The sequence below is a fragment of the Balaenoptera physalus genome (assembly GCF_965194825.1).
Source record: "Balaenoptera physalus genome assembly, chromosome: 20".
Lineage (NCBI taxonomy): Eukaryota > Metazoa > Chordata > Mammalia > Artiodactyla > Balaenopteridae > Balaenoptera > Balaenoptera physalus.
In genome coordinates, this window is record NC_138901.1 from 18,781,276 (window position 1) to 18,807,771 (window position 26,496).

Below are 26,496 nucleotides of genomic sequence, written 5' to 3' on the forward strand. Positions count from 1 at the left end.
TGCCACCATCTTTACCCTGAGTCTCTTGATTCCAGCCCGTGTGATTTGCTGGCAGTCATAGAGTTCTATCCGCTCAAGGCTGTGACAGCTCTTCAAGTGCTCCAGGGATGCATCTGTAATTAGGGGGCAGTTGTCCAGTTCAATCACCTCCAGCTGGTCATGGGCACAGGCCCCGTTCCCCAGGTGACGAATTCCATCGTCTGTGATCAGCTCACAGTGAGACAGACTCTGCAGCCAAATAGAGCAAGGAAGGACACTGAAATATTTAATGGCATTCTTCTACCCAGAGGCCTGTGTGCAACCAAAAAGGAGAATTTTCTGGTTTGAGTCTGAAGTATATGGAGCCATCACTGGAGCCGTGTGGTGAAATAAGAACGCATACTAGAGTTGCTGGGGTTCTGCTTTTGACAATCAATGATCAACATTTCTCTGTGTGATTCTAAATATATTTTGTGAATTCCTATAATGACTGTGAAATAGTTGATAAACAAAATATGTCCCCCCACGCTCTCCACACACACATTATTGATACTTTTCTTCTCTACAGGGACAAGTGGGGCTCAAGCTTTTCCTGTAAAACATTTTCTGGAATTTGGACTAAATATTGAATACCTGGTGCAGGGGCATGCCCAAATAGTTAATTAACCTAAGATGACTCTTACAGCTGTAAGATGTGGTCACCTCTTCCCTTTACGAGTTTTCCTTAAATCCCTGGTTCCTCCATGCGAAAATCAGAACCCTCAACTGAAACATAGTTTAATGTGCCACAAAACACCAAAAATAAGCCTAGGTACAGAACAGTCAACCAGAATGTTTTCCCACAGTGTTACTGGAAGCAGTAGCAGAGAACGACCCCTAGTAAAGCCTTGATTGGTTCTATTTTATAGGAACACTTGGTCCCAATGTGAAGCAAACCGTATTTCAGGCCATCTCATCTCCTGGATCTCTGGAAATTTAAGCACTGTTCAGGCTGGAGTGTAATTCATGTGGGAGCGAGAACTCATACTCTCCATGTGAGTTTTCAATCTCCAAGCATTGATACTGAAAATGTTTAACTTTTCCAGTTTCTATCTCAGTTTCTCCCTTCACACAGATCCTCCCTTGGTCCTCTGTAAGTTGACAATTTGGAGAAATATGCTTTCCCCAAATGGTAGCCAGGCACCAAGATGAAAGTAAGAGCTGGGTTTTGATTAAATCCAATAGATACATAAAACTTCCACAGTCAAACTCACCAATACTTGAAGTCGAGGACAGTGTATAGAAAGTTGGATTAATGTGCTATCTGTTATCTGAAAGAAACATATAAGTTTATTTTAGGTATAATTCCAAAAAACTCATAGGTCATACCTCATTCTTGACTACACTAGTATTTTAGACTGATATCCTGATATCGATCATCAAATAACAGAATCGTAAGGTTGAAATCCCATCAGCTACCAGAACCTGTTCTTCTTTTTTTTTTAAAAAAAATTTATTTATTTCATTTATTTTATTTTTGGCTGCGTTGGGTCTTTGTTGCTGCATGCGGGCTTCCTCTAGTTGTGGCAAACGGGGGCTACTCTTCATTGCGGTGCACGGGCTTCTCATTGTGGTGGCTTCTCTTGTTGCTGAGCACGGGCTCTAGGCTCACGGGCTTCAGTAGTTGTGGCTCGTGGGCTCCAGAGCACAGGCTCAGCAGTTGTGGCGCACGGTCTTAGCTGCTCCGCAGCATGTGGGATCTTCCCAGACCAGGGCTCGAACCCGTGTCCCCTGCACTGGCAGGCAGATTCTTAACCACTGCGCCACCAGGGAAGCCCCAGAACCTGTTCTTTGAGAATCTATCCAGGCTGGGCTTAAACTCATCTAGTCATCTTTGAACAGGTCTGTCGAAAGTTGTTTGTTTTTGAAACAAATGAAAATGTGTTCCCTCATAACTTCCACCCACTGGACTTTGTTTGACCTCCTTAGAACCATCACAGAAGTGAATCAGAAGACACTGCACCATGAAAAAAATTAATGTAGGAACATCCTCAAAGTTTTAGATATCTGGCCCATATTTTTATAAGCCATGTCATAACTCAGGATTGATAATTGGCATGTCAGTTATTTTCCCTAAGGGTGGCAGAAAGAGGCTGCTGGGTTAACTATGAACATTCAGTAAGGAAGAACTCCTGAAGGAAGAACAGTCTTTTATAGCTATCTTAGGATGGAGAGTAAATCAGCATTTCTTTTCAAATTTCTCTCCAATTCTGAGATTGTTGTTATAATACACATAATTTCACAGGGGCTAAGAAATGGCAGGGGTGGGGGACTGGAGTAGGCAGGCGTGTGCACGTCACTCAGAGGACTAACACTGGAAAGGACGCACAGGACATTTGGGCATGTGCAAGAAACAGATGGATGTGAGTAAGTTTCACTTCAATAAGAACTAATAGGGACCAAGTAGTGTCCGGATAACAAGTAATTTAGAAAAACTGGCGTCTATAGTTATTGAAGTATCTTCTCTTCTTTATTTTTACCATTAAAAAAATTCACTGCTCTATCTTCTTTTTAGGAGTCCCTCTTTAAAATTTCTCCCCAGCCAACTAATAAGCTGAAAGCTCTTAAAATTGGTAATAAAAAAAACTCTTGATAAGAAGCTAAGTCTGCCTGCCTGAAGGGCAGGGTTCCATACAGAGTTGGGTCTCCAGGGTTAATGATGTAAGGGGCGCAGGGTCCAGTTAAGCTAAAAAGGGGCAGTGATATCTATCAGTGTGCTGGGCCTTTAATTATTTATTAGCATCATAACCCTGTAGGTCTAAGGAAATATCTTAGTACCTTTATGGTCTAAATGCCTGAGCCTTCTTTCTCGCCAATGGCAACCTTATTGATGGCAGGTATTTTCCTAGTTCCTTAGCAAAAGTACCGTGAGCACCTCTGCTGGTATGCCTGGAGGACACCTCAATTAATGCAGAGTCAGCAGTGCTGCAGGCTCCCCACTATACTAGGGTAGGGAATTGAACGTTCTGATGTGCACGTACTATGTAAGTTTCTATCATACTATATTTCTGAGTAAAAATCCACAATCTTACCTGAACACACTCTTCCAGGTCCATCTTTTCAAGCTCATGGCAATTCTGTAAGACACAAACCCAAACATTACAGTACAAACGTTTAAAATTGGGAAAAAATTAAGGTGAGAAAACGAAGAAGTAATATTAAATAGACTGATGAAATCTTAAGAGCTTCAGCGTTGGTGTCATTCTTATATCACTTCCTGCCTTATTCCATTAATTACACATTTTTAAAAGGCCTTTATCACCGTGAAATTTCTCAATTATTCCACACTTAAAGTATCTAACATCTTAAAAGTCCAAGGGAATAAATTTCCTGAACATTGATACTGAACTAATACAGAGATCCTTTCAACCAAAAATAATTTAATGAAAATGATTTCTTTGTAAGCACAGAAGGGGAATTTGTATGTCCTCATCTAGTTATGCCATGGCCTGCCCACCGCCGCCCCCATTAGTATTCCATTGATCTGCCTGAAAGCAAATGCCCTTCCCATGTTCCATTACACTGGTCAAAGATGGTATAATTTTAAATACTATTATTATACAGTGATTTACAAACCACTCCATGTATTAAAATCTTGTGGAGAATACAGAAAATCTCTTAAAACCTCTCCATTTAAATCAGGCTTATATGTTTCTTTCAACATTACTCTCATCCACCAGTTGCATACCAAATAACCAAATAAGCTTCTTTCAAAAGCACTAGGAAATTCCCACTTAGTTTAACTTATAATCTTATGAAGAGGCGGAAAATCAAGTCTCACGAAGGAATGTCATGGTCTCCAATGCACATCTGCCTTTCCAGAGCAGCTGCCTGTAGCTGCAGCCCAAGGATGCTTAGGAACACCAGCCACAGAGATCCCCCCACACCCTACACCCTCAATTCTGCTGCCACTCCACATTTCCCTCATTGCTCATTCTTCTGAAATAAAAAAAAACCCTGAACAAAACCTACAGAACCTGAAGAAAACACTTACCCTGGCCAGAGTGGTAAAGCCTACATCTGTTAGTTGAGAACACCTTGCCACTTCTAATATTCTGTTAAAAAAACAAAGTGAAAGTCAACCCATTGGTCCCTGAAAACTGGGTTTATTAAAACGGCAAGAATTTAAGAAAACAACCTCTTATTCCCTAAGGACTATATAACACGGAGTTATATTCACAGCTAAGCAAGTCTGTATACAGATCTTGCTACTCGTTTTCATGGAGTCATCATAAAGTGGTCCTGTAAATACCACATTTTAGGGTGATGCAATCAGAAGAATATAATAGAAGCTTGTAGTTAATGCCAAAATGCATGAGAAACGCATTTAAAAGCCTTCTTGATGGCATACTGCTTACCCCCAGAGGGCAGCCTGCTCCTAGAAAACAAAGGAGATGGAGATAAATACTCTGTCTCAGTTAATCTGTTGCTAAATTATTCTCTTTCCCTATTTTACATGTAGGTTCACTAAGATTTAAATAGCTTTTCAAAATACTATGAAGGGACTGGTTAATCACAGGCCTGTCCCAAATATGAAATTCCATACTTATGAAAAAATACCCTTAAGCTTCCTGCCTCCTCCCACAGGCTCCCAGGGAGGCCCAGTGGAGAGGGCAGCTGAGCTGGCAGCCACGCTCCTATTCAGGAACTGCTGAACACCACCTTAAATACCAACCACAGGGCTGGGGAATCAAAAATAGTAGCTCTTCTCTGTGAAAAGTCTGGTGGTGTCTGCACGACAGTACCAAAGAACATTGTATGTTTGCTTACAAATTACTACAGAAGTTGAAAAAAAAAAAATAAAGCTAAAGTATAAGGAATCATTATCAATTGACAATCAATTAAAATACTGTATCTAATGGGAAAGTATGATCTGACTGAACCCAACTTTTAAGTATCACATTTGAGAGCCTTTTTTTTCTAACAATAAAATAAACCATGAAGGAGAATGGAGCTGAACATCCCTCTCTTTAAAACAGAAAAAGGTAATACGTAATATTTTTTAGAGAGAAGACTGGCTGCCTCCTCAGCTCCTGAAGAGTATTCTGCTCTAGGCTTCCGAGATTACAAAGGCCCATGGCCAGGTGATTACAAAAAAGTTTTAAGAAAGTTTTTATTGGTTTACAATGATTCTTATGTGTAAGACAAGTGGTTTCATAGGTTCTGGAGCTAGACTGCCTGAGAATGAACACTTGCTCCTGCACTTACTAACTGTGAGACCTTGAACAGGTTACTCGACCTGTGCTTCGGTTTTCTCACCTATAATACAGAGATAATAACAGTGCTTATGTGGTGTTATGATGATTAAATGAATTAATATTTGTAAATAATTTAAAACAGTGGCTAACACGTTTAATATATAGTAAGTACAATATAAGTTTTGTTTTAAAGAACAAAAAAGGTGTACGGGGATTATCCCTATTTATTACAAAATAGTGTGCTGTGTGCTCTTACAAAATCAATATGGGCTTGATACCATGTGCGTGCTAACACAGCATTCTTAGTAAATATTCAGCCAATCCTGTATTTAGGTAGAGAAGAGGAGCCACAGAGAAATAAAGCTCGCTTTAAAAGACCATCAGCACAAAGGGGGAGCTGTTTTTTCTCTTTAAATGCTCCCTGCTATGCACCTGGCAGCATTACTACAATATAAATGATCACAGGGTGGGCTTCTAAAAACTTTCTTCAGAAAGGAATTATATGAAAGCATTAATAAGAGAAAATGCTTTCATTTCTTTTCTCAAGTAATGTGATAAAATGTTGATATTTTTCTAGTATGGATAGCCAAGAAGCAGAAAATGAGGACTATTACCCCCTGGTTCAGGCCAATTGCATGTAATCAAATGAGGTACAAAGCAAGTAGGTGCGCATCTGAAAGGGTAGTAGTGGCCTTGTAGTGTCTACCTTAAAAAATTCAAGGTTCCAAGGAATAAATATGAGTGAAGGAGGCCACTGTTCCTTTCCCCTGATTTTTTGAGATAAACAAGAAACGTTTACCTAAGCCGTGGGCAGTTCTGACCTAAAGCGTTCAGGATGGCATCTGTGATGTTGGAGCAGCCAGAGGCACACAGGGACTGTAGCTTATGGCACCCTCTGCATATAGTAATGAGACCTTCATCTGTGATTTGCTAAAAAAAACAAGAGGGAAAAACCCATAGTTATTAGTTACTTAGCAGAAGATAAGGACAGAAAAAAGTTACCTCTGTGAAATAAGTGCCAAAAAGAAATAAAAGCAGATTTGATATTAACCATGTAGCAGACCTAAAAGAAAATGAATACACTTTGTTTCTTCCTTCCAGTTCCTTTTGATTTAGCTTTCAAGAGAATCTGTGCTCATTTCTGGTGCAAAGGGAAGAAGCTATAACAGGGTTCTTTTAACCTAATGGGACTGACAGGACTGGGAACAGATGGGGTGCATCATGGTGTAGGTTCAATTAAATGATTTTAAAACCTAGAAAACAGATAAAAACAGCAGTATTTTAATAGTATAAATGCATTTACAAGTTCAAAATTGATACTAAGTTACTTTAAAAAAAGGAAACAACCTGTGGATCATAGCTGTAATCTCATATCAACCATAAATCCATTTATTTCTAAATCTTAGTTTTATAATATAAAGACTATCCTACATGGAAACAACCTAAATGTCCATCGACAGACGAATGGATAAAGAAGATGTGGCACATATATACAATGGAATATTACTCAGCAATAAAAAGGAACAAAATTGAGTTATTTGTAGTGAGGTGGATGGACCTAGAGTCTGTCATACAGAGTGAAGTAAGTCAGAAAGAGAAAAATAAATACTGTATGCTAACACATATATATGGAATCTAGAAAATTGGTACTGATGAGCCTAGTGGTAGGGCAGGAATAAAGATGCAGATGTTGAGAATGGACTTGAGGACACAGTGGGGGAAGGGGAGGCTGGGACATAGTGAGAGAGTAGCACTGACATATATACACTACCAAACGTAAAATAGCTAGCTAGTGGGAAGCTGCTGCATAGCACAGGGAGATCAGCTCAGTGCTTTATGACCACCTAGAGGGGAGGGATAGGGAGGGTGGGAGGGAGGCTCAAGAGGGAGGGGATATGGGGATATATGTATGCATATAGCTGATTCACTTTGTTGTACAGCAGAAACTAACACAACATTGTAAAGTAATTATACTCCAATAAAGATGTATAAATAAAAAAGACTATCCTAATTTAATGGAGATAAATAGTTGTATCCAACTCCAATATAATTTTGTATGTTTTAAATTATTATTTTAAAATGAAAAAAGAACACAAAAGATGTTACATTAAAAAAAAGATGTCATGTATAAACACCTTAACATGTTGGATATGATCAGCATTTTAATTTGTCCTGATAGATTTGCTAATTTTGTGTAAGCCTCAGAATAAAGCTCTCCTGTCATTTCTGTTTAATCAAACAGTATTCTTAGGTTGCAAGGACAACTGAAAAAAAAATCAAACTTTAAATATTCACTGCTTAAATCAGTATGTTCTCAGTATTATAGAACTGAAACAACATACAGATGAAAAATGGATGCTAAGGCAGATACAAGGTCTGTCATGAGAATAAATTGATGAGGCATATACACATGTAGAAGTACCTTAAAAAAGTGCCACACAAATGTGACGTATAGTTATTACTAAACAAGGATAACTGAAAGAAAGGTAAATAAAGAGAGAAGCAGCAATCCATAAACATGCATATTTAGCAGGTCAATGGAGCTTGTGTCACGCATTATTAACAAAATACTGGGAGGGTTGTGCTGCCTTTTCTTTCTTAATGTTTTGAAGTCTATAAGGGATTACTGAGGAAGAAAGTCATATTACCAATACTTTAAACTGTTAAAAGAGCAAAATCTACTAAACTTTTATGTTTTCAGATTAGTCAAGAAAAAGAGAATGCATTAAGTGTGTACTTTGGTCACTTCAATAGTTTTGGGCAGAAACTTCAAGAAGTCTCATGAATGCTGACAATCATTTCATCACATTGTACAGAATGACAGAAGGAACGACTCATGCCCTAAGATCTGGGTGAAGGTAAACAGTAAAATAAACATATGACAGAGCTGGTTCTTTATGCTTACCAATTGGTTTCTGTCTGCTGGAAGGGTAAAGGAAATGAAACTAAAATGGCAAACGGTAGGTATGGTATATATGTATTTCTATGTATGTGTGTGTGTGTGTACGTAACATATACACAGACACACACACACACATATACAGAGTGCACATGTGTATATTTATGTATGTATATAAATAAAATCTGAAGATGTGCAAGAACAGTTTTTTTCCTATCACTGTAAGATGATGGTTTCGTGTTTACAATAGCTGTGTAAGATCTTTCTTTCAGGCCAAATATTTGTTTCATAAATGAAAGTAGGCAAATTCTGGTAGTTAGCAACTATGGAAATCAAAATATCATTCCTTTAACTCAGTCTCTAGGAGCCTCTGAAACAGATTGCTATCAGCACCATCCCTTAAGGGCTGGAAGCGCAGGGTGCCTAAATTGCACAAAACGTGGCCCTGTGTGTGTCACCTTTAAACTAAACAACCACTATGCTCTAAAGTTTCAGGTGACCAAACAAGAAGGGGAGAGTATTATACACAGAAGGCTTAGCAAAAACAAAGAAAACCCTCACCAACTTTTTTCATTGCTATGAGAAGCTCTCACTTCAAGGCAACACACATATGCAATTTTCAAGGCAAGAGGGAAAAGCTAAAGGTGTATTGTCAATGTTCTAGGATCCTGAATAGTTTCAGCAAATTCTCTGAGCAAAATTCAGGGGGTTTGGGATAGACACAAAAAAGCTGATAGTCTAAACAAGCCAAGTGTGAACTACAAATACTACTTGAAAATAATTTAAAGGGTACATTTTGCTTGTCATCTGCTTATATCAATGATTCCCAATAGTCATTACTCACTGACAGATGTTAGTCGGTGTGACTGCAATTAATTTACCAAAAATATTTTAAATGCCGAAGTCTGTGAATAATTTACTTCTAAAAAGTAGAGTTTTCTTAAGTAGAAGAGAAAGGGGTGGAGCTACAGTTTAGCTTATTTGGAATTCTGTATAAGCTACCCTCTATCTCATCTATGTCAAAGCCCCTAGGGGCGAGTACTGTTGAGCATTTAAAAAATCATCTATGATTACTGCGTCCCCAGGGCTGAAGTAGACAAACTACTGGTCTTTATGACTGAAACTCTTACAATAATATTATTGAAATGAATTACTAATACAGAAGAGTTGTGGGAAGGACTGCTTACTAAGCAAGTCTGCAAGTTCAAAGTCACCAGTTCAGGACAGTGTGCACCTATGTACTTGAGAGCTTCATCTTCTAGCTAGAAAGATTAAAAAGAGAGAAGAAATTATTACTGACATTGTTTAAAATCTTTAAACCTTAAATCTTAAAGATTTAAGAGTGTACACATTCGTCAACACATTCTAAATATAGCCAACCAACTTTCAAAGGAACAAATGAACCAGAAACAATGAACTATGATCATATAAACGTGTAATTCAAATGATTAGTACAGTTATCAGTATTTGTTATCAGTACCGACCATGTCAAATTCATATTATCACCAAATCAAGGGAAAGATAAAATAAACATTGCCTAATGTTTATGGATTTTTCTTCTGATAAATTAAAGATGCCTTGCAGCATTTTGCTGAGGGATTTTGAAACTAAAATAACTTTCACATTGCTACACTCCCTGTAAAGTTTCTTAACAACAAACTTTTGGGAACAGGAGCTGAGAAAGAAATCTGTAGTTATCTGCTGCTGGAAGATCAGTGCTATGCGTACAGTGCGGAGAACAGATGGCAAGTAATTGACTATAATCATGCATCCCAATCAATATTTTTCAGGATTCCATAAATAACCAGGAGCTCAAGTTGTTGTTTTAAGGCGGTCATACTTTCAAAGCTCTGTTTCAAACCGTGAAAATCTTCCCTTCGTGGTGAAAGAATGAGGGCATTTTTTAATAGAATACAAGGCATGGTTTTTAGCAACCATTAATAAAATAAGGTAATAAGAGCCTAGCCCTACTTTGTCAGTCACTTCTAAACCCACTCTTGATCATTTCCTTCCAGGTGTTGTTACCATGTCAATTCCTTTTTTTTTCCCACTGTAAAACACTGAGATACTAAAATTTTTAATGACAAAATATGTTGGATTTGTGATGTGACTGGCAGGAAATAAGCATCAACACTATGAAATGTAGGTTGCTGTATACTTGGCACATTTAAGAAAAGCTCTTGGTAGTTAAACAACTAGTGGAAACTGCCAAGACTGTCTTCCTTGCCTATCCAGTTCAAGGTCTCAGGCAGTGACAACATGACAAGTTGTCTTTTCAGATTAAATTACTTGAAAACCTTCTTGCCTGTGGCACCTGTTCCGTATTATGATTTTGTCTCCCCATCTTGCCTCCCCTCAAAAATTTATCTTTGGTCAGGCAGGTGTTAATTCTTCTATTTTTTCACTCTAGGGAAAACCCTTTAATTTTTGGTAAGCATGGGTCTTTGGTCAGTAATACACAACAACTACGTATCTCTCAAGCCAACATCTTGGGCTGCCCACCAAGTTCATGGTGCCTCTATCATTCACAAGTAAGACAGGGAGTATTACCTGTGTGCAGCCTTTTAAGAATAAGGCTTTAAGACCTCCACAGCCTCTCACTAGTGCTTGGATACCATCCTTGGTTACTTGGTCACACCAGGAAATGTTTAATTGCTCCAACAGTGGACATCCCTCACTTAGGATAAAACAAAATGAAACAAACATATGACTAAATCCAATTCCAAAGGCACCAAAGTCTCATTTTATTGGCCATCTAGTTGGGGACATATTTACTTAATGTAGATTTAGAATACAGGCAATTCTGCAACAAAAGGTGCATTTATCAACGCTTGTGGTGTTCATGTGGGACTACATCACTAGGAGGGCTAGCTCAAATCCACCTTAACTAACAAACTCAAGCACAATGCTGTTTTTCAGATACATTAGATTTTTATGGAGGTTTACACTTTTCAAAGTATATTCTTTTTGCACTTATCACAAATTTAACGGTCTCTATATAGGAAATGGAAATTAAGCGACTTGTTCAAGTTAACAGAGTAATTAATGAAGAGTCAGATTCAAACTCAATTTCTCTATCAAATAATTCAAGTACTTATCAAAGTAATAATGAGGCCATTTAAACTTTTATTTTAAAAATTACAAAGGATCTGTAAATTTTCTCTCTTGGGAAGTATCTAGGTACAGTTTCCACAGGCTGAATTTAGGAAATATTGTATTAGATCTCTGCCTTCTATCAAACACTAGCTTCATCTTTGATCTTTGATTTCACATTTAAACTATGGAAGAATCCCAAGCTCTATGGCATTCTTTGGAAAATACTGCTTTAATTGTTTTATAAAATAAAGCCAGGGGATCTTGGTTCAAGTTCATTCTTCAACATTAATAGTGTGACTTCAGGCAAGTCACTTCGGGAAGCCTGACAGAACCTCTCTTAAACCAAGATTAGCAGTAGCCCTTCTATGTTCTCCCCAAACTAATGCACTCATTTCTACCATAGCACTTATCCCGCTGTAATACGACAACACATTTAGTTTTTTTTTTCTTCTACGAGACTCTGAGCAACTTAAGGGCAGGAACAATATCTTATTCAGTTACCTCCCATGGTTGAACCACAGTACCTGGCATTCAAAAATGTTTTAGATTTTTTTTATCTGTAAAGTGTCTGTCCTATCTACCTCACAAGATTTCAAAATAAATGAGATCATTTATGTGAATTACTTATGAACTATAAACACTGTTATACTATCTTATTTATTATCCTACACCAGCCATAGATACATGTGTTCAATGCTCATAAGGAAGGTATAGAAGGAGACACATTTTCAGATTACTTACACTCTACTTAACTAAATTTACATTTCGTCTTTTAATGGCTTAATTCTTACTCTTCATAAATGTAACTAATACATGGCACCATGATCTTTTATAAAAGGCTGATAAAAAAGTAAAAGTACAAAGACATTGGGCATTTCACCCTCCTTTTAAGATATATCTTTTTGTAATGTACTTTTAAAAAATACAGTAACATTAAAACAATGAAAACTTACTGAGCACTTACTATATATACAGAATCCTGCTAAGCACTTCATTCACGTACAAACTGTACTGTTCTGTTCAGAAATCCTAGTTACCTCTATCATTTCACCTGAATGTGTCCTGTAATTTGGGCAAGTAGTAAAACAAAAGATCTATTTTGAACTACAGTACGTATCTACAAAACATAGTTTCCTTCAATTCCAACTTTATTTTAGTTAATAAAAAAATAAGTATCTGTTCTGATTATTGGACATTCTTGTTGTAAGAAATTTACCTCAGAGCTTTTAGAGACATGTTTGTTATTGATGTACAGGAAGCCAAGTCAAGGTGCCTGAGTTTGGAACAGAACTTGCTAAGGCTAGTACATGTACTGAAAAATGGAAAAAGGAGAAAATAATGAATAAACAAATAAGAACACATCCTACTAAGGATATTAGTATGATATACCAATATCATACACAATTCTCAATAAACAAATAAGAACACATCCTTGGAATATCATACATGACTCTCACGTGTTACAAGAACTGTAAAATTTCCATACCCCAAATAAAAGCAGTTATAAATCCAGGGACCTTTCACGCTGAGGAAGAGGCAGGTTCACAAAGGATAAAAAAAAGCTGTGCTGTTTATGAGAATGTGTGTGAGGGGAAGATGGTGCCTGATTCACATTTGGAAATGTTAGTAGCTATTGACAGCAAACTACGTTTGTGCTGATAAGAGATCTACATGCATTTTGCAAATTCAGGAACATCAGAAAGCTAGCTAGTACCTGCCAGCAAGTGGTGAAACATGAAGCCCAAAACCTCTGTCTCTGCTCTTTCACTTAAATCTCTTTCTGCTCAGATAACCTTTTGCATGGCAGTAATGAAAAAATCGGATTTTTGCAAGGTATACAGAGGATGGACCAGTGTTGGGCTGAAACAAACTAAGTTATGTAAATTACTGCCTGCTTTTCTTTATGAATTCCTTAAAGGCTCTTTGCCCACAGTGGTCAAGTTCCTCATTTAAAATTTTTTTTAATTACGGAAAATCTCAAATATACTCAAGAATGAATAACAGAGAATGCACATGTACCATCATTAAGCTTTGACATTTATCAATATTCTACTATTGCTATTTCATCTATTTTCCTCCTTTCTTTGTTTCAGTACTTTACAGTGAATCCCAGACATATTATTTTACCTGTAAATATTTCAGGACATATTTCTAAATAAGGATTTTAATTCCTTAATGTCTGACACCCAGTCTGTGTTCAAGTTTCCTCAATTGCCTCATAAATGCCTTTGTCAAATTGCCTCTTGTGGTTTTATTTTGCAATTTTGTAATGAACACTCTTTCTTGTGTTTGTTAACCATTCATCTCTTTTCTTGGTGAAATGTCTAAGTGCTTAGGTCTTTTTTTTTTTTTTTTTAATTAATTTTTTTGGGCCACGCAGCGCGGCATGCAGAACCTTAATTCCCCAACCAGGGATTGAACCCGTGCTCCCTGCAGTGGAAGCACCGAGTCTTGACTACTGGAACGCCAGGCAAGTCCCAGGCCTATTTTTAATTGGATTGCCTTGTTATTGATTGTAAGAATTCTCTATATATTCTTGATACACATATTCTTTAATTTCTCTCAGTAATGTTTTATGGTTTTCAGAGTAGAAATCTGGCATTTCTTTCTGATTTATGTTATCTGCCAAAAAAGACAGTTTTACTTCCTTCCTATTGGTATGCTTTTTTCTTTTTGGTAAACTTATTGCATTGGCTAGAATCCCCAGTAGAATGTTGAATAGAAACTCACTTTGCTCCTGACTTTAAGGTAAGGCATTCAGTCTCTCACCATTAAGTACATTGTTAGCAGTAGGTTTTTCATGGAAGCTTTTGATCAGATTAAGGAAACTCCCTTCTATTCCTAGTTTGTTGAATTTTTTTTCTTTTTTGGCTGCGCCTGGAGGCTTACAGGATCTTACTTCCCTAACCAGGGACCGAACCGGGGCCCTGTCAGTGAAAGTGCTGAGTCCTAACCACTGGACCTCCAGGGAATTCCCTGTTTAAAATTTTGATCACGAATGAGTGTTGCATTTTGTCATGTGCTTTTACTGTATCTAATGATGTATTAGTTATCTACTGTTGCAGAGCAAATTACCTCGGAAATGAGCAGCTTAAAACAAGAATTATTTATTATCTCATGGTTTTCATGGATCAGGAACATAGGTACAGGCAGCTTAGCAGGGTGACTCTGACTCTGCGTCTCTCACAAGGCTACCATCAAGGTACTACTGGCCACAGGTGCAATCATCTCAAAGGTAACTAGGTACAGATTCCCTTCCAAGCTCATTTAGGCGGATGTTGGCAGACCTTAGACGATCTAATTCCAAGCTTACTCATTTGGTTTTTTTTTTTAATTAACTTTTAAAATTAATTTATTATTATTATTATTAATTTATCTATGGCTGTGTTGGGTTTTTGCTTCTGTGCGAGGGCTCCCTCTAGTTGTGGCAAGGGGGGGCCACTCCTCATCGCGGTGCGCGGGCCTCTCAACCATCGCGGCCTCTCCCGTTGCGGAGCACGGGCTCCAGACGCGCAGGCTCCAGACGCACAGGCGCAGGCGCAGGCTCAGGCTCAGCAACCGTGGCTCACCGGACCAGCCGCTCCGCGGCACGCGGGATCTTCCCAGACCAGGGCTCGAACCCGTGTTCCCTGCATTAGCAGGCAGATTCTCAACCACTGCGCCACCAGGGAAGCCCCTCATTTGGTTTTTGATAGAATTCAGGTTCTTGCTGGCTGCTGGCCAGAGACCTCAATTTCTTGCCACATGGACCTCTCCACAGCGCTACTCACAACAGGGCAGCTTGCTTCCCCAGAGCTGGAGAAGAAAGTAGAGCAAGATAGAAGTCACAGTCTTTTTGTAACCTAATCTCCAAAGAGATATCCAATCTCTTTTGCAGTATTCTATTGTTAGAAATGAGTCACTAGGTCCAGTCCACGCTCAAAGGGAAAAGATTACACAAAGGTGCAAATATAAGGAGGTAGGGATTATTTGGGGGCCATTTTAGAGGCTGCCTATCATAGTGAGATGATCATGTGGTTTCTGTCCTTTATTCCAGAGGGCAGTAAACCTCACCAGCTGCCTATTTTTATATGGCCGCAAGTCAAGAATGGTTTTGGCATTTTTAAATGGTTGAAAGAAAATCAAAAGATACTATTTTGTGACATGTGAAAATTAAATGAAACTAAAATCTCAGCACCATGCAATAAAGTTTTATTGGAGCACAGCCATGCTCATTTGTTTATGTAATGTCTGTGGCCACTTTGTAAAACACTGGCAATGTTTGTAAAACATTGGCAGAGTTGAGTAGCTGTGACAGAGACCATATGGCCAACAAAGCCTAAAATATTTCCTTATCCAGCCCCATAAAGAAAAAGTTTGTTGATCTCTGCTTTATTCTACTAATTATTATGAACTATTACATTAACTGATTTTCAGATGTTAAACCACACTTGTATTTCTGGGATAAATCCCACTTGGTTAGGATCCAACCCTTTTATATGTTGCTGGATTCAGTTTGCTAAAATTTTGTTAAGTATTTCTGCATCTCTGTTCCTGAGGAATACAGTAGATTTCCTTTTATTGTGATATCTCTGTTTGGCTTTGACATCAGATATTTTTGGTATCAGAAAAATATTGGCCGGATAGAACAAGTTATGAAGTATTTCTTCTTTTATTTTATGAGTGAGTTTGAGTATTGGTGTTATTTTTTCTATAAATATTTGATGGACTCACCAGTGAAGTCATCTGGGCCTGGGCTTTTTTTGCGGGACAATTTTGAATTACTGAATTTACTTGCTATAGACCTATTCAGATTGTCTATTTTTCTGTTGAGTCAAATTTGGTAATCTGTGCCTTCGCAGGAATTTGTCCATTTCACCTAGGTTGCCTGAATTGTTAGTATGAAGTTATTTATGGTATTACCGGATAAACGTTTCATCTGTCTTTTGGCTAAAGTACTTAGTTCTCTCCTTCATTCCTGCTTTTGATAGATTATCAAAAAGAATCTTCTCTCTTATTTTCTTAGTCTAGGTTTGTCAATTTAAAAAACTTTTTTCAATGAACCAGCTCTTGGTTTCATTGATTTTATGACTGTTTTTGTTTCCTATTTCTCTGATATCCAATCTAATCTTTATTTTTTCCTTCTTCTTTTTGCTTTGGGCTTTGCCCTTCTTTCTATTTTCTTAAAGTTGAAGGTTGTTACTGATTTGAGCTTTCTTTCTTTCCTCTTTTGTGATATAGGAATGCAGAGTTGTATCATTACCTTGGCTGAATCACATAAATTTTGGTAGCTTTTCATTTTCATTCAGTTCAAAATTATTTAGAAGCATGATGCTGAATTTCCAAATACTTGAGCTTTTCCCACATTTTGTTCTGTCATGAATCTCTAGTTTAATTCTCTAGTTCTGGTCAGAGAACTATTTTGAATGATTTTAATCTTCTTCAATTGATTAAGACTTGTTTAGTGGCCCAATCTATGCTCTATCCTGAAGAATGTTCCAGTATGTTTGTAAAGAATGTTTATTCTGTAATCACTGGGTGGAGTGTTCTATCTGCATAGTATGCATTTTTCCATCTGTTTACTTTCAACCTATTTGCGTCTTTGAATCTAAAGCATGTCTCTTTCTTGTAGACGGCACATATTTGCATCTTGCTTTTTTTTTTTTTTTTTTTTTTTTGGCTGCGTTGGGTCTTTGTTGCTGTGCGCAGGCTTTCTCTAGTTGTGGCGAGCGGGATCTACTCTTCGTTGCAGTATGCGGGCTTCTCATTGTGGTGGCTTCTCTAATTATGGGCCACGGGCTCTAGGCACACGGGCTCAGTAGTTGTGTTGTGGGCTCTAGAGCGCAGGCTCAGTAGTTGTGGTGCACGGGCTTAGTTGCTCTGTGGCATGTGGGATCTTCCGAGACCAGGGCTCGAACCCACATCCCCTGCATTGGCAGGCGGATTCTTAACCACTGCGCCACCAGGCAAGCCCCGGGTGTTGCTTTTTAATCCATATTGATAATCTGTCTTTTGGGTGAAGAGTTCAGTCTGTCTACATTTAATAAAATTATTGATATGGTTGGATTTTCTCTCCCATTTTGCAATCCTTTTCTATTTGCTTCATGCTTTTTTTGAGTTTGTTTTTCTGTGTCTCCTTTACTGTTTTCTTGTTTTAAGTGTACTGTTTCAATTCCTCTGTTGATTTTTTACCTTTTTTTTTCTAATTATTTTCTTATAGTCTGCTCATGGAATACAATATGTATCTTAATTTACCACAATCTATTTCAAAACAATAACTTAGGGACTTCCCTGGTGGTCCAGTGGTAAAGAATCTGCCTTCTAATGCAGGGGATGCAGGTTTGATCCCTGGTCGGGGAACTAAGATCCCACATGCCACAGGGCAACTAAGCCCACGTGCCACAACTACTGAGCCCATGAGCCTCAACTAGAGAGCCCGTGTGCTGCAAACTACAGAGCCCACGTGCTCTAGAACCCACACTCCACAACTAGACAGAGAAAAAAACAACCCGCATGCCACAACTAGAGAGAAGCCTGCGCACCACAACGAAAGATCCTGCACACCTTAACAAAGATCCCGCATGCCACAACTAAGACCCGACACAGCCAAAAAAATAAAATAAATTTAAAAAAACAAACAAACCAGTAACTTAATTCTCATAAAGCACAAGCATTTTGCTCCAATACGTAATGGTTCCCTCCTCTCTCCTTTGTGCTATTATTTTCATATGTTCAAATATATTTCATATATTACTTCTATATATATATTATAGACCTAACAATACAATGCTATAATGATTGCTTTATACAATCTTCTATTTTCTAAAGAAGTTAAGAGAAGATATGAAAAAATTAGAGTCTTAGATTTACCCACATATTTACCGTTACTGATGCTTTTCATTTACCAATTCCTATGGATCCGAGTTATTGTCTGGTATTTATTTCCTTTCATCCTGAAGGCCTTCCTTTACTATTTCTTGCCAGGCATATTTACTAGCGACAAATTCTCTCCCTTTTTGTTTATCTGAGAATGTCATTATTTTGCCTACATTTACAGAGGACAGTTTTGCTAGACACAGAATTCTTGTTTTTTTCCTTTCAGCACACTGAATATGTCACATGGCTCTGGTTTCCATTATTTCTGATTAGGTCACCCATTACTCAAATATTCCTTTTGTATACATGAGTTATTTTCCTTTTGCTGCTTTCAAAAATTTCTGTGTTCAGTTTTCAACAGTTTGGCCCTAACATGTCTAGGTATGGATATTTTTATCCTTCTTGCGGTTCACTGAACTTCTTAGATCTGTAGATTAACGTTTTTCATCAAATTTGGGAGGCTTTCTGCCATTAATTTCTCACTTTTTTTTTCCTTCCTGCCTCTTTCTATCTTGTCTGGGATTCATTCGCATTCTACTCTTGATGTTGTTCCACAGGTCTCTGAAGCTCTGTCCATTTTTCTTTAATCTTTCTGTTCTTCAGACTGGATGGATAATTGCTACAGATCTCTAAATTTATTTTTATTTTTTTAAATATTTATTTATTTATTTATTTATTTTTGGCTGCATTGGGTCTTCATTGCTGCACAAGGGCTTTTCTCTAGTTGCGGCGAGTGGGGGCTACTCTTTGTTGTGGTACGTGGGCTTCTCATTGCGGTGGCCTTTCTTGTTGCGGAGCACAGGCTCTAGGCACGTGGGCTTCAGTAGTTGTGGCACGTGGGCTCAGTAGTTGTGGCTCATGGGCTTAGCTGCTCCGTGGCATGTGGGCTCTTCCTGGACGAGGGCTCAAACCCGTGTCCCTTGCATTGGCAGGCGGATTCTTAACCACTGCGCCATCAGGGAAGCCCTACAGATCTCTAAATTTATTGATTGATTACCTGTTTTTCTGGGGTTTTTCCCCCCCTAGCTTTACTGACATGTAATTGACATATAACATTATGTAAGTTTAAGGTATACAGTGTGATGATTTGATACACATATATGTTGTAGAATGTTTACCACAAGAAGGTTAGTTAACACAATGTTTACCTCACATAAATACCATTTTGTTGTTGCTACGGTGAAAACATTTAAAATCTACTCTCAAGTATACAATACAGTACTGTTAACTATAGTCATCATGCTATATATGTTTTAGATACTGTATTTCCAATTCCAGAATTTCCATTTGACTCATATTTTACAATTTCTTTTAATTGATATTCTCTATTTAACAAGTTATTATTATCATACTTTCCTTTTGAAAATTGGGTATATAATTAACATGTAACATTGTATTAGTTTTAGGTGTACAACAAAATGATTCAATATACACATATATTGCAAAATGATTACCACAATAAGTCCATCCATTACTATGCATAGCTCCAATTTTTTTTTCTTGTGATGAAAACTTTTAAATTTCTTTCTTTCTTTCTTTATGGCTGCATTGGGTCTTCGTTGCTGTGCACGGGCTTCTCATTGCAGTGGCTTCTCCTGTTCCGGAGCACAGGCTCTAGGCACACAGGCTTCAGTAGTTGTGGCACTCAGGCTCAGTAGTTGTGGCTCTCGGGGTCTAGGGCTCAGGCTTAGTAGTTGTGGCGCACAGGCTTAGTTGCTCCGCGGCATGTGGGATCTTCCCGGCGCAGGGCTCAAACCCGTGTCCCCTGCATTGGCAGGCGGATTCTTAACCACTGCGCCACCAGGGAAGTCCATGAAAACTTTTAAGACCTACTTTCCTTTAATTTTTAGAAATCTGATTTCAGTGTACATAACGTGCACATATTTTTATTAAGTTTATCCTTAAGTATTTTGTGTTCTTGGATGTTACCACGAATGTTGCTATATTTAAAATTTCATTTTCCAATTGTTCATTGATGGTTTACGGATACAGAATTAATTTTTGCATACTGGCCATGTTTCCTGTGAACTTGCTAGAACCCTATCATGCCATTTAAAAATTATTTTCTAATCTGTATGACCCCGCTTTTTCTTCCCTTATTGTATTAGGTGGACTTCCAGTACAATGTTGAATGGATGTAGTAGACCTAATATCCATGCTTTGACCTTAGGGGGAAGTGTTCAGTATTTTATGACTAAATACAATGTTAAAATTAGGTTTTTCATATATACAATTTATCAGGTTGAGGAAGTTACCTTCTCCTAGTTTGTTTAGAGATTTTATCATTAATGGGTGTTTAATTTTGTAAAATGCTTTTTCTGGATCTATTGAGATTATCATGTGATTTTTCTTCTTTGATCTGTTATTAAGTTGGAACTTAATAACACTGACTGATTTTGCATGTTAAAACAACCTTACATTTCCGAGATAAATCCAAATTGATTATGATTTATTACCCTTTTCATATGTTGCTGGGTTCAATTTGATAATATTTTGTTATGGATTTTTACATGTGCATGTGGGATATTGGCCAGTAGTTTCCTTTTCCTGTCATTTTTATTTTATTTTTGATATCATGGTAATGATGATCTCATATAATGAGTTAGAAAGTTTTCCCTCCTCCTCTTTTTGAAAGATTATTCCTTTCTAAAATATTCAATAGAATTCAGTACTGTCCAAGCCTAGAGGTTTTTGTTCTGGTTTTTATTTTTTGGTGGTAAGGTTTTTAATTACCAATCCAGCTTATAAAGATATAAGGCTATTCAGATTTTCTATTTCTTTACAGTTTTGGTAATTTGTGTCTTTCAAGGAAATTATCTATTTCATCTAAGCTGTCAAGTTTATTGCCATAAAATTGCTCATAACATCCTCTTATTACCCTTTGAATCTGTGTAGAAACTTTAGTGATATTTCTTTTTACAGTCTTGGTACTGGTGATTTGTATCTTCTTTTTTTTTTAAATTAATTAATTTATTTACTTATTTTTGGCTGTGTTGGGTCTTCGTTTCTGTGCGAGGGCTTTCTCTAGTTGCGGCAAGCGGGGGCCACCCTTCATCGCGGTGCGCGGGCCTCTCACTATCGCGGCCTCTCTTGTTGCGGAGCACAGGTTCCAGACGCGCAGGCTCAGTAGTTGTGGCTCACGGGCCCAGTTGCTCCGCGGCATGTGGGATCTTCCCAAACCAGGGCTCGAACCCGTGTCCCCTGCATTGGCAGGCGGATTCTCAACCACTGCGCCACCAGGGAAGCCCTGTGTCTTCTTTCTTGACTAATCTCGACAGAGGTCGATCAAGCTTATTGATTTTATTTCAAAGAAACAGCTTCTGGTTTCATGGATTTTTCTCTACTCTATGGCCATTTTCTATTTCATTGATTTCCACCATTATCTTTTTTATTTCCTTCCTTTTACTTATTGTAGATTTACTTTTCTTTTTCTAGTTTTCAAAGGTGCAAGATTTGATTTTAAACCTTTATTTTAAGATAAGCATTTACAGGACTTCCCTGGTGGTGCAGTGGTTAAGAATCCGCCTGCCAATGCAGGGGGACATGGGTTCGAGCCCTGGTCCGGGAAGATCCCACATGACGCAGAGCAACTAAGCCCGTGTGCCACAACTACTGAGCCTGCGCTCTAGAGCCCGCAAGCCACAACTGCTGAGCCCACGTGCCACTACTACTGAAGCCTGTGCACCTAGAGCCGTGCTCCGCAACAAGAGAAGCCACCGCAATGAGAAGCCCGCACACCGCAACGAAGAGTAGTCCCCGCTCGCTGCAACTAGAGAAAGCCTGTGTGCAGCAAAGAAGACCCAACGCAGCCACAAAAAAAAGAAAAAGGTAAGCATTCACAGCTATACATTTTCCTCTAAGCACTGCCTTCAATGCATTCCACAAGATTCGAATGTTGTGTTGCCACTATCACACAGCGAAACTTATTTTGTAATTTTTTCCTTGACTCATGGATTATTCAGAAGGGTGATATTTAATTTTCAAAATTTCCGGATATGTGCTATTTGATTTCTACTTTAGTTCTGTTGAGGCCATAGAATACACTCAATATGATCTCGATCATTCTAAATTTACGGAAATTTGTTTTATGGCTGAGTATTTGGTATATCTTATTGAATATCCCAGTAATGAAAAGCATGCTTTCTGGTACAGCATTCTATGTCACTTAGGACAAGTTCACTGATAGTGCTGCTCAAGTCTTCTATAGCTTTTCCATTTTCTTTTTTTTTTTTGTCTACTTGTTTTATCTTTACTGAAAGAGGAGGGTACTATTTAATATCTTTCCATCTACTCTTCTTCCTGAAGTTTACATCATCTGATATTAATAACCACTCCAACTTTCCTGTGATAGTACATCTTTTTCCATCTTTCTACTCTTTTTTTTGGGGGGGTATGTCACGCGGCATGCGGGATCTTAGTTCCCCAACCAGGGATCAAACCATCACCCCCTGCAGTGGAAGCACGGAGTCTTAACCATTGGGTCTCCAGGGAAGTCCCCCATCCTTTTACTCTTTTTTTTTTTTTTAAGAGAAATTTTCCTTTTTTAAATAATTAATTAAATTTTGGTTGCACTGGGTCTTTGTTGCAGTGTGCGGGCTCTTCATTGCACATGGGCTCTAGAGCAATGGGCTCAGTGGTTGCAGCACGCAAGCTTAGTTGCCCCACAGCATGTGGGCTCTTAGTTCCCCAACCAGGGATCAAACCCACGCCCTCTGCATTGGCAGTGTGGAGTCTTAACCACTGCACCACCAGGTAAGTCCCTCCCCATCCTTTTGCTCTTAATCTCCATATTATCTTTAAGTTTTCTTAAATTCTTGAGCATATTTGTAATTGCTATTTTTAAACGTTTTGTTGGTCAATTTTATAAACTGTCCTTTCTGGGTCTGTTTCTATTGCCTAGTTTTTCTTCTGGTTCTTCTTCTGGTATCATTTCCTGCTTCTTTGCATGTATTGTAATATTTGATGGAATGCTGGAAATTCTGTATGCTACATTGCTGAGCATCTAGATTTTGTGTCTCTCTTTAAAGAATGTTGAGTTTTGATTTAGCAGGCAGTTAAATTAGTTGTGAATCAATTTGATCCTAAGTTTTTTCCTTTTAGCCTTTATTAGGGCTGGTCTAGTTTAGCTCCACTACCAAGGTGTGACCTTTCTGAAGTCTCTATTAAATGTCCCAAGGTGTTCAATGAGCTTTCTCCATTTTGGATAGTCAGAACTTCTCCCAACCTTATTTAAGCTCTGGCAATTCTTCAGTTCACAGTTTCCCAGTAATTGTTCTTTCCTTATTAGATGTTCTTTGCGCAGCTTCGTGGGGTCTCAATATGTGAATATACAGTTTACTATTCAGCCAAATTTGTGTAGGTTTCTGTAGCCCTTTTTTGAGTAGCTCCCCGCTCTCCAGACACATTTTTAGCCATGCTGGTCTCCCTGAACTTTGATCTCTTTCTCTTCAAATCAGCCAGAACTTTGTGCTGTGCTTGGGTTCCTTTTCCTTGTGCCATTATCTCGAAAATGCCACCAAGCAGAAAGCCAGGGCAATCATAAGGCTCACCTCATTTGTTTCTCAGACCTGCTCTGCATGTTGTCCAACATCTAATACTGCTTGTTTTCTATGTTTTGTACGGTTTTAGAGTTGTTTACAGCAGGAGGGCAGTGACTGTAATCATCAGAAGCAGAAGTCTCCACCTTTGATTTTAAAGTTTGTATCTTTTTTCTTTTAAACTATGCTTAATATATACTAAGTCCCCTACATACGAACCTTCAAGTTGCGAACTTTCAAAGATGTGAACGTGTGTTACATCAACGTCAGGCGTGAGTGAAATTGCAGCTTGCCCTCTGTCTCCTACTGCTGACGATCCTTCAGCTCTACCATCTCCCACCTCCTCTCCCCCTCCTCCAGTCAGTAACTCTTCTTGCTTGTTCACTCGATGCCAGCCTCTGTATGCCAGCTGTTGTACTGTACTACTGTACTTTTCAAGGTACTGTACTGTAAGATTAAAAATGTTTTATTTTTTGTGTTTTTTTAAATGTATTATTTGTGTGAAAAGTATTATAAATCTATACCGTACAGTACTACATAGCTGATTGTGTCAGTTGGGTACCTAGGCTAACTTTGTTGGACTTACAAACAAACTGGACTTACGAACATGCTCTTGGAACGGAACTCGTTTGTATGTAGGGGACTTACTGTATTTCTAAAGTCACTAGAACATGCAAAATTCTGGACATTAACCAGTGCTTACTTGATAATTTTAAGATATTATGGGTTTTTTAAAATAGGAGTGGTAAAGTTAATGTGCTTATGTTAAAAGCTTTTAGCTTTCAGAAATGCATATTTTAGAAATGCATATTTACAGATTAAATAATACAGTGTCTAGGACTTTTTTCAAAATAAGATAAAATGAGTAAGATAAAAGGGCAGGGGTATAGAAAAAACAAGACTAGCCATAAAGTGATAAGTTCTCAGTTATCAATTTGAAGCTGGGTGAAAGGTTCACTATACCATTTGGTCTAGATTGGCATATATTTAAATTTTTCATAAGAAATCAGAAGTCAGTAGAAGTAATATCTGTATGGTTACACCTCCAACTTGATATGGATCGGTTCATGTGTTCTATTTTGTTTTCAATATTTAGGAACTGCTTTTTTTTTTTTTTGACTTAATCCATGTTTCAATTATACAAAATATTTACATTTAATTTTAAAGTAAAATTACAAAACATGATACTTCAGAGGTCTCCCTTTCATTCTTGTCTCTTCATGTTTTTTCTCTCCCCATAAGTAACCATTTTATTCATTTTTGATGATTTTTCCATTGTTTCTTTTGAAAATATAAATCCTCAGACACTTTCTTGAATTAAAAGTTAACAAGTTGTGGGACTTCCCTGGTGGCGTAGTGGTTAAGATTCCGCCTGCCAATGCAGGGGACACGGGTTTGATCCCTGGTCCGGGAAGAGCCCACATGCTGCAGAACAACTAAGCCCGTGTGCCACAACTACTGAGCCTGTGCTCTAGAGACCGTGAGCCACAACTACTGAGCCCGCGTGCCACAACTACTGAAGCCAGGGCGCCTAGAGCCCGTGCTCCGTAACAAGAGAAGCCAACGCAATGAGAAGCCGGCACACTGCAACGGAGAGTCGCCCCCACTCGCTGCAACTAGAGAAAGCCCGCGTGCGGCAACAAGACCCAACGCAGCCAAAAATAAATAAAATAAAATAATTTAAAAAGTTAACCAGTTGTAACCTCAAAGAAAGGAATAAAATAAACAATGTGTACCCTGTGCTTGGAGTGTCTTCTACTTTCCCTCATTCAAGCAATTCTAAAGAGCCCATCTCTTTCATGAGGCCTTTTTGAAAAACAGGAAGATCCACTGACTAACCCTGGCCACTCCCTGTTTAAACATCTTCTTCACCTTCCAATAAGCAACAATTTCCCTACAAAATATATATACTTTTTTAAATGGTAGGTTTCTGCTTTTTTTTTTAAAGATTTATTTATTTATTTTTATTGATTGATTGATTGGTTGCTATGTTGGGTCTTCATTTCTGTGCTAGGGCTTTCTCTAGTTGCGGCAAGCGGGGGCCACTCTTCATCGCGGTGCGTGGGCCTCTCACTATCGTGGCCTCTCTTGTTGCGGAGCACAGGCTCCAGACGCGCAGACTCAGTAGTTGTGGCTCACAGGCCTAGTTGCTCCGTGGCATGTGGGATCTTCCCAGACCAGGGCTCGAACCCGTGTCCCCTGCATTAGCAGGCAGATTCTCAACCACTGCGCCACCAGGGAAGCCCCACCTACATAATATTTAAATGTTAATTGATACATGTTATTACCAATAGATCCTTAGGCTGAATGTTTTTTATGTCTACCTTCTATGTCTATTGGGTCTGTGACAGTATACTCTGAAGGATGGAGGATTATGCTTTCTTTCTTTTATATTGTGACTGACACAAGACACTGTACTTTTAAAGAGTCATTTAATAAACGCTGTCTATATTGATTACTCTAAGCTGTGTTTAAGATTTTACATCTTTTTATAGAATCACCTGTTTATGTGTCTTTTGAATGATAGCTACTAGTGTCTTCTTGAAATATAAGTAGTCCTATATTAGTATTCCCTACTGCACATTCACTGACTACAATTTTAAGTTTTCTTTTAAATATCACAACAGAATTTGAGCCAAATTCTAAAATAAGTATCTTATTCCATTTCTAAATTTAAACATCTTTCCTCTATAAAACCAAAATGAAATTTGCTAAATATATTTAGTAGTCTGCATTAAAAGCTAGTATAGGCAGGACACAAGAGGCTATGACTTACCCTTCTAAAACATAAAATACTTACGCATCTGTAGTCTTTGTACACCCATTGAGATTCAGTACTTCAATGTTCCTACAGTTTTGTGCAAAGGTCCTTTACAGGAAAGAAACAAAATAA

General features: G+C 38.2%; 1 protein-coding gene across 4 annotated transcripts in view; it reads right to left on the reverse strand.

The window, feature by feature from the left end:
• The window catches only part of FBXL20 (F-box and leucine rich repeat protein 20), a 116,771-nt gene that overhangs the window by 8,346 nt on the left and 81,929 nt on the right, over positions 1-26,496 (reverse strand). For all 4 annotated transcript variants that reach the window (XM_082442362.1, XM_082442359.1, XM_082442361.1 and 1 more), the window contains exons 6-14: positions 26,404-26,472; positions 12,428-12,523; positions 10,666-10,792; positions 9,303-9,377; positions 6,016-6,146; positions 4,013-4,073; positions 3,051-3,095; positions 1,233-1,289; positions 16-228 (exon numbers count right to left, since the gene is read on the reverse strand). In XM_082442362.1, the coding sequence (XP_082298488.1) occupies positions 16-228; positions 1,233-1,289; positions 3,051-3,095; positions 4,013-4,073; positions 6,016-6,146; positions 9,303-9,377; positions 10,666-10,792; positions 12,428-12,523; positions 26,404-26,472 (874 nt within the window). The remainder of the gene's footprint in view (positions 1-15; positions 229-1,232; positions 1,290-3,050; positions 3,096-4,012; positions 4,074-6,015; positions 6,147-9,302; positions 9,378-10,665; positions 10,793-12,427; positions 12,524-26,403; positions 26,473-26,496) is intronic.